The 12217-nt window shown below is 36.4% G+C and overlaps 1 protein-coding gene across 3 annotated transcripts; it reads right to left on the reverse strand.

The window, feature by feature from the left end:
• Positions 1-971: 971 nt before the first annotated feature.
• On the reverse strand, positions 972-12164 carry LOC133522322 (protein C10-like). 3 transcript variants are annotated; one of them, XM_061857638.1, is made up of 3 exons: positions 11683-12164; positions 9734-9871; positions 2774-2915 (listed from the first exon to the last, which is right to left on the reverse strand). In XM_061857638.1, the coding sequence occupies exons 1-2, from the start codon at positions 11897-11899 to the stop codon at positions 9738-9740; spliced, it is 351 nt and encodes a 116-aa protein (XP_061713622.1). In that variant the 5' UTR covers positions 11900-12164; the 3' UTR covers positions 2774-2915; positions 9734-9737. The 3 variants fall into 3 exon arrangements, with proteins under 3 accessions (XP_061713620.1, XP_061713621.1, XP_061713622.1); XM_061857636.1 differs by lacking the exon at positions 11683-12164 and having other exon boundaries at positions 972-2915; XM_061857637.1 differs by lacking the exons at positions 9734-9871; positions 11683-12164 and adding an exon at positions 5471-7440 and having other exon boundaries at positions 972-2915.
• Positions 12165-12217: the final 53 nt, after the last annotated feature.

The raw sequence follows: 12217 nt of genomic DNA on the forward strand, positions 1-12217 counted from the left end.
TACGCAAATATTAGGTAAAGCATTTCAGAGTTCAGATTTTGTTAGGCAATTTATTTCTTATTATGTTAAATAATATGAATTGGTTAGTAGTTAATTATTTGATATGCCCAAAAAATTTACTAGTGTGGCAAATTTTGATAAATACGTAATGCAAATTTCGAAAGCTGTGCCATTCACGACTTTATATCCATAATCGTATGGTGTTCATTCGAATGTAAATGAAAATACATACATATTAAATAAATTTATGTATGACCTTGTTTATTGTTGACATTATGAGTAAGTACAATATTGTGATGACATATTTACTTAATATACAATTGTTATACATATTTCATCTTTAATTTATCTCCTAGTTGTAGCTTTTACCTTACCTAAACACATTTTAAAACAGTAAAGAATACAGCCATATAATATTTACCCTACTTTTTATCGTTTTAGATTATTGTGGCACAAGTATATAGTCTATGCACGAGCTTTGAGGAATTTAGGGAGCCCCATTTACCTCCCAATCCTTAGAACTCTTATGAAGACTAAGTAATTAACATTTTCGCCGCCATTGACTCGATATAAAGTCGGTACATTTTGTTTGTCAGAGGATATTGTTGCACGTAATATATCATTTGATATTTACCAGTCGCTTTTCGATGAAGGAAAAAATCGTGAAGAAACCGGACTAATCCCAATAAGGCCTAGTTTCCCCCCTGGGTTGATAGGTCAGATGGCAGTCGCTTTCGTATAAAATAGTGCCTACGCTGATTCTCGGGATTAGTTGCCAAGCGGAACCCATGAGCCGTGGCAATAAGCTGGGACAAACGCTATGAAGAAGATTTGCACGTAAACAACCCGTATAACATACCTATCATTAACCTGAGAGGCTCTTTATCATTTGTCACCATAACTGTCACGTTTTAACAAGTATGTAAGTGCGAAAGTGCATGACATGACAGGTGATAAAAATGCGACCATGATATGCAGTAGGGCTAAGATGGTCGGCTCTTTATCATTTGTCACCATGCCTGTCACTGTCTAACTAGTTAGTAAGCGCGAAAGTGATGGGCATAGTGACAAGTGATAAGAATGGAACCAAACTGCCACCGCTGATATATTATGCGGGTTGTTAATGTGAAATTTGTGGCTTGGCATTGATGACACTTATTATTTCATTAACGTGGCGGCGATAAGGTAATGAATGTACAATGGACGCAAGGAATAAATGAATACTGAATTAATTTCATCATACTCTCGAAAGGCCCAAGGTCCTACATACAGGACTTATTGACTTCGATGAATTTTAAATCATATTCAATTGGAACAGAGTTGCATTTGATTTGTTTCGTTCAATTTTCAAACAAAGTATAATCAACTGTATTCTCTGTACTATAGGTTCAGGTTTCAGTGGCAAATTTTGGATTTCTTATTTGTATGGATATAGTAAACAACATAGAGTTAGACCAAACAAAGTTGGCACCGATTTTGATAGCCCAGACTGTGCACGTATTATTTAAACGTCAAACTTAAATAGCACTTTCACAGTCTGGGCTATTAAAACGCTGCTAACTTAGCTTCTACTTAACTCTAGTCCCCTTTTTCCCATTCATCACTGAGATAAAATATTTAACTAATAGTGACTGATGTTTTTTCTTAGAAAGTAAAAAACGCCATAACTATATTTAAGAGAGAAGCCTCATTTCCCTAAAGACCAATCTAATTTGAACCTTAAATCGGATTGCTAAGGTTGAAATTAAATTGACACGTATGTGGTCGATAAATCGTACTATACCTGATTAAGACTACGAGCATTGCTTCTTTAATTCCTATCACAAGAAATTCACCAATGTCACGCTGCATCACAATCAAACAACCATCATATAATCCTATTCTGCTCATTCCACACCCTCACCAACTCACTATGATCACTGTATCCATGAGAGGCTATCACTTCACTATAGTCCTCTTTACTATATTTCTTCTTGTAAAAATAAAAATGTGGACAATGCGTCGGCTCGATGCCAACCTTTTTCGCGACTATACCCAAATATATATCATCAAATCTGAAATGTTTGACATATAAACTCCCTATGTACATTATCTTGAAAGCCTTATTAGATATGACATAGGCGCCCGCTGTAACATAAGGAGGCCATCGATTCCATGGATATTCATCTATAGATACTCTCCATTTACTAGTAATATATCTATGCGGTGCTGATTTGAAGACGTAACCACCGAAAAGCAGCCTGTCTCTTTCTGTTTCATAGAAACTCGTGCTCAATCCTGTTGAAGGTTGCTCTGACACATAGTTCAAAAGATTGCTAACTGATATATACATATCATCATCGGTGAATAAATAATAATCAGCCGTAGAGCAATGTTCATACGCCCAGCGAAAAGACATCATAGTCTTAACAGTATTGTTATAGTAATTATCATGAAAATCTATCTGTATTATATCCTCATATTCGTCTATTTCTTTTTCTACCATCCTTTGCGTTTGAGATTTCATGTCATTTATTCCAAGAAAGAAGAGGATTTTGACGATGCGCCCTGGTAGATAATTCTCTTGGCCAAAAGTCTGTCTTATAGCTTTCCTGTGTTGAAAATGATTAATAGCAGATTTGACTAATATAAACAAGTCAAGTTTCTCCACAGCATTACATTTCGCAGAGTGACTAAGAAACCTATATGGGTATATATTTATGGGAGTTACAGTAGGTTTATTACCAGCTAATATATCGACAACAATCGGTCGAATATCCGTGTTGAGTGGGTAGTCAAATTCACTGTCAAAGTCCCTTGAGAACACATAGTCGCTTACACCACAGAAGTAGTACAGAAACACGAGCACACACGCAGTAAACACGTACAGATTTCTTCTCCTTTTCATTTTGGTTTATTGTTCATTAATTTTGTATCTGGAATAGAGAAATTTTTAATTAAGTTCGGTTTGTTAAGATATGCATTAAACGTCTAGCTTGATATCACGCTCGCTTATCTACTGCATAAATAAACGCTCAACTAACCGACATAAGTTCAAATATTTGTGTTAATTACTCTAACGTGATAACAAAAAAATATAGAATTATTTCAAGAGGTGTGAATTTTTATTTTTATTTTTATTTTTATTTTTATTTATTTTTACTATTTACTATAACATTAATAGATGTTAGAATAGGGCCCTTGGTCAGCTTTTTGACGTAGTTTAGATAAAAAGTTCGAATAAGACCTTTGGACACTATTTTTGTCCATTTTTGGAACACAAGACTTGGCCATTTTTATTAGCTGGGCACAATTTTCAGCTCTCTAATTATTGAGTTGGTGCATAAATCATTGGACACTTTTATTTCATAAAAAAAATTCTAGGTTTCAATTCGGTTACACGCTAGAATAATCTATTATTCTACAGAATGTTCTAGGAGCTTTACGCCAAGGGGTATAAAAGAGCGCGCGCGTTCCTAGTTGTTCAATTTAGTTCAAAATGGAACCGCGTCAACTACGAGCGATCATGCTTTACGAGCATAATCTAGGGACGAGTGCAAGGCAAACGGCCGAGAAAATTAACACTGCGTTCGGACAAGGCACTATTGCTCATTCCACAGTGAGTTATTGGTTTAAGTCTTTTGATAAGGGGGACACGAGTTGTGAAGACAAAACTCGCTCCGGTCGGCCAGTTGTCTTCGACGAAGACCTTCTACGCTCACATTTGGAAAGACATCCGGATGCGACTACCAGGGACTTGGGTACTACCATTCCACCATAATTTAGCACCTGCATGCAATGGGCTACCACAAAATAATGAGTCGGTGGACACCCCACGCTTTGACAGACAGCGAGCGCGCAGCACGCGTGACCATATGCGAAAGTCTCCTCCTGCAACCACACAGACAAGACTTTCTCAGGTCCATTGTCACCGTCGACGAATCCTGGGTTCACTACAACAACAAAACGCGGCAGGCCTATTGGGTTCTACGCGGAGAAAGGGCGCCAACGGAACCAAAGTCAGATCGTCATGGACGAAAGATTATGTTATCAGTTTTCTGGGACTGGCAGGGCATATTGGGAACTGTTGGACGAGAAGCAGACTATTAACGCTACTATTTATGGAGAGCAACTGGAAAAGTTAGCCCCAGAAATAGCGACTAAGCGTCCAAAAAGGCTGTCTGTATCACTTCTTCAGGACAACGCTCGACCACATACTGCGAAGTCTGTCCGCCACATTCTGGAAAAGCTGAACTGGACAGTGGTACCTCACCTGCCATACAGTCCTGATATTGCGCCGTCGGACAATTGTCTGTTTCGGGCTCTAAAGTTACATCTAAGAAAGAAGAAGTTTGAAAACTATGAACAACTCTCAAGACGATATTGCCGAGTTTTTTGACCACCAGCCTCCTGCTTTTTGGGAACACGGCATAATGTCTTTGCCAGAGAGATGGTTACATGTTGTTGAACATGTAGCCATCTCTCTGGCTATGGTCATTATATTTGGATTAATAAAAAATATTTTTAATAAATGTGTTTGAGTGTCCAAGAACTTATGCACCAACCCAATATTTTTATACACTCACTAACTACTCAAACAGCCAAAAAAACTATCAATCAACCGGAAGGTTTGTGGGAGATTTTACATACAAATGGTACGTTATTGGAGTCCAAGAATTGTTATGTGTACATGTCTGCTCAAACTTATCCATAATACCTGTGTTTGATATTGCCTGGTACCTATTGTAGAATTATTGCTAGTATAGTATAGTATCAATCATTTCCAGGTATATCAATTAATGGTCGATTTTTACTGATCAGTGTATTCCGGGGCTCTTACCTTCTAGCTGCATTCCACACCTATCTTTTTTAATGATCCACGAATGTACGGTTGAGAACAGTTAAAATTTTTGGTGGAATCTCGTTGGCTCATGGAATTAATTTAATTAAAAATGCTTTGGAGTCAATTTAGGCTTGCCTTGGTAGCCCAGCCACTACCACTACATGTTCGCTGTTTGTCTCTCTTTCTAACAACCATATTTGTTGTGTTGGTATGACCATGATAGCGGTTTTACCACAAATAGAATAGACTTATATATTTTTTAAAACCTTTCACATTTTGTTTCTATAAAGCAATTTTATATGATGATTATATGATTGATTATTTTACAGTACATACATATGGTACTACTTTACCGTACTAGTGCGATAATCAGCATATTATTACGTTATGTCGAAAATTTAAAGGGCCATATGTACTGACATATGTACACACTGTGGCAGATTTGAAGACACGGACTAAGAATTGCTGACGTTTTACAGTTAAAACGTTGTATGATACATGTAATTATTTTTCGCACTTGTATCGTAATGTACTATTATTAATCGCCCCGTACGCCAACGTGTCCTCGGTGTGTGTTGTAACGGGGGTTATGGGGGTCTTTTAAATCAACTGATAGTTATAGGTATGCACTATAGTCATTTCGCTTACCTGGAGACTGCAGTATCAGTGTGTTCACAGTAGCACAGTGTTAGAATTAATTGATTTAATGAGAGGTACCTGGATGGACTAAGTTAGGTCCATTCTTGAATGGATAATTGGGTTGATGAGGTTAGTAAGACTGACTCAGATTGTGTGAGTACTGTTAGTATTATATAAAAACTGCTTGTTATTTTATTACGCTCTTTATTTTCACACAATAGACTATACGCTACGATACAAACAATGGTTACAAATGTTTTGAGTATGTTATTATCAAGACAATGGCGTGCGTAGGTAGTACCATATCGTCGACACAGTTAACTGATCATATTTAACCTTATTGCAACGAGGTAAGGGGCTGTAACCGCAAATTACTTCATTCGTTTGTTCGATTATGCCCCTTTATCCCTCCAATAAGCAAGAGCGATAGAGAGGCAGATAACGAAACTTCAATTATCAATGTTAGCGATAGGCCTTAGGGTCTGCAAATGGTCAGTTAACTCTGTTCCTGTTAGAATGTCAATGAAGTGTTTATATCTATTGAACCACTGCACTGCACAGCGAGCACTGTATCTTGGTTTAACATTGGACAAAAATCTACAATGGAGTCCTCATATAAGAACGCTAGCTAACAGATTAAGTTCGGCCGCTTACGCTGTTAGGAGAATCAGGCAATTGACCAATGTTGAGACAGCTCGCCTTGTATATTATAGTTATTTTCATAGTGTAATGTCATATCGTATTCTGGTTTGGGGCAAAGCAGCTGACATACAGACTATATTTGTCTTACAAAAGAGAGCCATTCGTTCTATATATAACTTAAGAGCACGTGAATCATTCAGAGAACTTTTCAAAGAAATTAATATGTTAACTGTAGCTTCTTAATACATATAATACTATATTTATGTTGTTAAGAATCTAGACTCCTTCACTAAGAATTCAGATGTCCATAAATATAACACTAGAAATAAAAATAAGCTTTCTATCAGAAAGTTTCGTGTCCGCAAAGTACAAAAGTAATTCGTTGGGTAATGCATTCATTTTTAGGGTTCCGTACCCAAAGGGTCAAACGGGACCCTGTTACTAAGACTCCTCTGTCCGTCCGTCCGTCCGTCTGTCACCAGGCTGTATCTCATGAACTGTGATAGTTAGCCAGTTGAAATTTCTACAGATTATGTACTTCTGTTGCCGCTATAACAACAAATACTAAAAACAGAATAAAATAAATATTTCTTTCCAATCTCGAGGTTTTCATACAATCACCGAAGTTAAGCAACGTCAGGCGGGGTCAGTACTTGGATGGGTGACCGTTTTTATAGATAATGGTACGGAACCCTTTCTGTGCGATTCCGACTCGCACTTGCCCGATTTTTTATAACAAGTTACCTGACGATGCTTTAATATTACCCTTGCCAGCTCTTAAGAATAACTTAAATAAATTAATAGTTTAAAAAACACTAGAAAAACACGCTTATTATACGATATTCCATCATGGAATGCCAGTGCCTATCTTCCGGCTTCATCATCAGACCTTGAAACCTAATCGTGGTCAAAGTTCATTACAAGACTTTTCTAACAAATCTAAACACAGCTATGATACGATGTTCCATCATGAAGTTCCAGTTCATATCTTCCGGCTCCATCATCAGATCAGTTCGACAGTACCATATTATTGTATTGTCATCAGAACTACATACAGCTGCCAATTTTCATGACGGAAGATGGTTAAATTAGTTACCTTAGATTCCATTACATAGTTATTTACATACAGGTCGACCTAATAAAAAGCGCGTTAAAAAGTCATTAATGGTGAAGGCTTATTACAGAGTCGAGGACTACTTGACAGACAAACATGCATGGTCCAAACCAGAAACTGTAAAAACAAGTAGCAACTAAAATTATTGTATTATGTGTATATGTAAAATCATTGTACAGGTAACACAGCTCAGGTAAGGAAGCACATCAAATATTTTTTGTAGGTGTACCAATCTGTGAGATTTATTTTTGATTTTTCTCATTTCTTTATTAATTTTATTTTTCTTTTCCCTTTGCAGGCGCGGATACAAGGGGGGGGCCATAGGGGCAATGCCCCCCCCCCCCTAAAACCCTGGCTCTCACATTACTAAATTGAGTAAATTTTATTTTCTGTGCAAAAATATATGATTTTCTCAAAATGGCCCCCCCCTAAGCCAAATCTTGTATCCGCGCCTGTCCCTTTGTAAGAATTCGATATGTTTTCTGAAAGAGCTACGTGATAGTATGATTTGAATTCTATAATGAAAAGTAGCTACTGTATGTAATTGCATGATTTCATAGTAATCTAAATTGTAATTTTTCTTATTTAATGCATGTTAATTATAAGATGTAATGTTTTGAAAAGATGTGTCCCGCTGAGTTTCTTGCCGGTCCATATTGGGATACCCTCCTCCAATTGAGGGGGGATTTAAATCTTTTCGGGTCAAAGGTGTAGGGTTAGAGCCGGCGTAGCTTTATTTGACGTTCATAAGCGCATACCTACCTACCTACTTGAATAATAAATCTTTACAGTACATATGGTGCTACTTTACCGCACTAGTGCGAAAATTAGCATATTACGTTACTATTTTGAACATTTAAAGGGCCATATGTACTGTAAAACTATGTACGATACATGTGCAAATAGGTAATTCGCAACTCGTGTTGATTTAAAACATTCCCTTCGGTTGTGTTTTAATTTATCGCAACTCGTTTCGAATATTTAACCTTTTGACTGTCATCTGATACATAAGACAATGAATGATATCTTTGTGGATGAAGACTTCATATTGAAAATTTTATTTTTTATATAATGTAAGGTTAAAATTATTATAGTTTGTCAATTAAACTTTATAACTAAAATATAATATTATAAATAATATTATAAAATATAATATTATATAAAAACAAACGAGTTGTGGACAAAGCAAACCTCAGAGTGTACACCAATATCATAAAATAAAACATAGTGAGGCATCAGTCTGCTCGGGCAGACCTCGCAAGAGATAGCGTAAAAACCATGAAGTCTTTCGAAAAGATTTGCCTAATTTTGCCACAGACAGAGAACGTACAATGATACGTGGAAGAAAGAGAGGGATGCCTTTACCCAGCAGTGGAACAAAATAAATAATAAAATCAAACTTTGGCACATAGGAGCTGCCGCACGCGACTTTTGCTGACAAATACGCGATTTTGTATCGATGTAGATATGCGTCAGCATTATAGAGATGGTATGGGTTGAAATATTACAACAGATTAACTTTAAATCGTATGATACATCATTGATCAAAACGGCCAGTGTAGACGTGCCTCGGCCGAGGCGGCCCGCTCGGGCGAGGAAAACGCGCGCGCCGCCTCGGCCGAGGCACGTCTACAGTGTCTACACTGGCCGTTCTGTGCGTGAGGAAATTGCCTCGCGCGTATGCTCGCTCGGTGTGGACCCGGCTATTCTCAAGCCTCAAAAAATAACTCAGTTACGGCAGTCGTAAAATAAAAAAAACTAAAAATTTAGGGTGGCTCCCCTACACGACAATTTTTTTTTCGCTTCAACCAATCTTCAATGTAGTATGAATTTTCTCAAATGATTTTTACGCCTCAGTCAGACCCTAACCTGTTAAACAAAAGCCTTTGTTTCTTTTATAGAGTGTGGGGTGTCTTTGGATAAGTCTTTCAAAACGATTATGGGTCTTTAGGAACCATTTTTTAATAAACAATATTTTCAGACATAATCGCTCTGAAAGAATAAAACATTGTATCCCACTCTAACCTTTGAAGCATGGGGCCCAAAAATATGGACAAAATCGTGAAAGTAAAGCTTCTTAAAGACTTTCAAGGCAAGACTATAGCAAACCTGATTGGTTAAGCCATTTTAGAGTTTTTCAAAAAGTCTCTTTTGACGGACGGGACAGAGCAATTGAGCATGGCCCGATATGCTCTTGGCCGGTTCCTTTATTATAGGATTGTTCTTATATAACTAAAGACATAGCATAGTACTTTAATACCAGCCAATTAAGACAATGAAAAACCAAAGAATTTTCAAGCCATAAAATCTAAACTTCAAAGTAATGTAAGAAACATACCATGTTCCAAACAGTTTTATAACACATTACTTCCTCCTTTTAATGATAAGATTATCCTCTATACTAATACAGTATCAATTCATATTAATACTAGAATGATCAAAAAATTATGATTAAAAACTGACAAAACAAAAATAAAAAAAAATACCCAAGCCATTATAATCTGTAAGACACATACCAAATTACAAAGACGTATCCACAGTGGAACTGATGGAGACCGGTGGCAGGTAGTGGCTGCGGATCTGGTTGTGCAGGCGGGACACTTCAGCGTCGAGGCTCTCAGTCTCTCGGACTAGTTGAGTGAACTGCACTATACCTGGAAATATTAATTAGTGTATACATATTTACTAATAGGCATGGGACACGGGGCAGCAGAATATGGTTTTAATCAAATCCAATATAATTTATTTTCACATTTCTCTTATAGGGTTATGGTATGGTGATACTATTTTCAACACTTTTGCTACTAGTTTTAAATCTACATATTTTTATTGTACGATATTTATTTACATTATAATAAGAAAAGTTATCCAAATGGAACCGTTTACCGGATAGTGTTGTAACTGCTCCGTCGGTCAATGTTTTTAAAAACAGATTGGACAAGTGGCTTTTAAACAATAAGTTAGACTGATGTTACTTAGTGATGTGATATGACTTAACAAACTTTGAACTGTATAATACAGGACACTGTGTGACATAGGCTCATCAGCTAAATAGCTGCTCGCCTATAATTATATAATAATAATAATAATAAATTATGCGAATGGTTAGAAAACCTGTCAGGAAAATGAGCTATTGAAAACAAATATAATAGGAAAATATAGGAATAGTTAGAAATGCTTTGGAGAAAGGAAGCTATTAAGAAAAAATAAATAGGTAAATATTATAGGGACATAGTTACACAAATTGACTAAGTCTCATGGTAAGCACAAGGAGGCTTGTGTTGTGGGTAAAGTGACAAATTTTGCAGATGGAAAAATTGTGATCAGAAAAATTATTTTGATAAAAATTCTTCTTTCTTGATTCTTTTGTTATGGTACAGGATTTGGCAGGTTAAGTTCCCCAGAACAGCCATACCCAAACCTTTGCCTTGCCTTGGTTGGTTGCTTGCTTGGTTTTGCCTTGTAGTCCCTGGTCGCAAGATGAATTTGGTTAAAGGTGACATTCAGATGGCAAGATCATGTATACCAGGATTACCTGGCAGGCCCCCTAAACAAGCCCAGCAGGCCACATGTGGCCCATGGACCGCATGTTGAGTATTCCTGCCCCAGAACAACCATAATAAAATATAAGTAGTGATCAAATATTTTTTTCCAGTGCTATTTCTTATCTTATTATGCTAACACAATGGAAACAAAAGTTTGGGACATTTGTTTTAGTCTAAATCATCTAATCAATAGATCTTGTGATTCTAAGTAGAAATAACATGAATCTCACAGAAAACTTTACAAACAAAGTAACATTTTGTTTAAGAATGCTTCTATTCTGACTATTCTGAGCATGGTGTTTAGCTGGCAAGATCAATATCATTATTTCTTTTAAAGCAGGTGAAAATTGCATGTGGTGGATGCACAACACACAAAACTATAATAAAATGATTAAATTATATTTACATGTTTGTAAACATATCTTCATAATGACTGGTTTGGCCTAGTCGGTAGTGACCCTGCCTATGAAGCTGATGGTCCCGGGTTCAAATCCTGGTAAGGGCATTTATTTGTGTGATGAGCATGGATATTTTGTTCCTGAGTCATGGGTGTTTTCTATGTATTTAAGTATTTATAAATATTTATATATTATATATATTGTTGTCTAAGTACCCTCAACACAAGCCTTATTGAGCTTACTGTAGGACTTAGTTAATTTGTGTATTAATGTCCTAAAATATTTATTTATTTATCTTTGTTTTGACCATGAATTGTCTTGTCACTTTTCTTTAGCAACTCTCAAGTCTTCTAAATTCAAATATAGCTAGATCTATCTCTATAAATATGTCTAGGTTCACTTAGATGTTGCACTTTAACAATGTCAAAATAAAATAAGCATAAAATTTAATTTTATAAATAATATGATAAGACCACTTGCTAATTTATTCTAATAATAATAACCAGGAAAAAACCTGCTAACCTTCCCGGGTACCACTGAATCCATGTCGCTTGATAGTCTCCATCTCGATCTGGACCACCATGGGAAACACAATCTGCATCATTTTCAGCATCTCATTGCCCGCGGCTTCCTTAGCTTCGTCCAGTTTACACGAGTAATCGGGGGAGTCTAGCGCGTCAATGATCTCGGATAGAATCTGCCGGATCAGGTCAACGGACACGTTCTGCGGCGATGCCATTGTCAGTAGACTTCATGTAGCGATTGATCGTCGGTATTTGATATTTCAGAGAAAGTGAAGTCTGTACTTGTATAAGCACTTGCTCGTTTCGTCTTGCTAATAAAATAAACAACGGGTTTTAACGCAAATGATAAGAACCATTCATAAATTTAATAATTTGGATTGATATCAAAACTTGAGAATTGATGACATGAATATAAATAATTTATTATACAATCATATAAACGCTGATTATGAACTCTTGACTGATGAATAATAATATTAATAATTGCATTTGACAGAAGAAGGAAGAGGGCATAATTAATTTTATTATGTTTA

The sequence above is a fragment of the Cydia pomonella genome, chromosome 10 (assembly GCF_033807575.1).
Source record: "Cydia pomonella isolate Wapato2018A chromosome 10, ilCydPomo1, whole genome shotgun sequence".
Lineage (NCBI taxonomy): Eukaryota > Metazoa > Arthropoda > Insecta > Lepidoptera > Tortricidae > Cydia > Cydia pomonella.

Excerpts from the sequence above, each read along its gene's own strand:
- LOC133522322 (XM_061857636.1), bottom strand. The coding sequence starts at position 2,887 with ATGAAAAGGAGAAGAAATCTGTACGTGTTTACTGCGTGTGTGCTCGTG.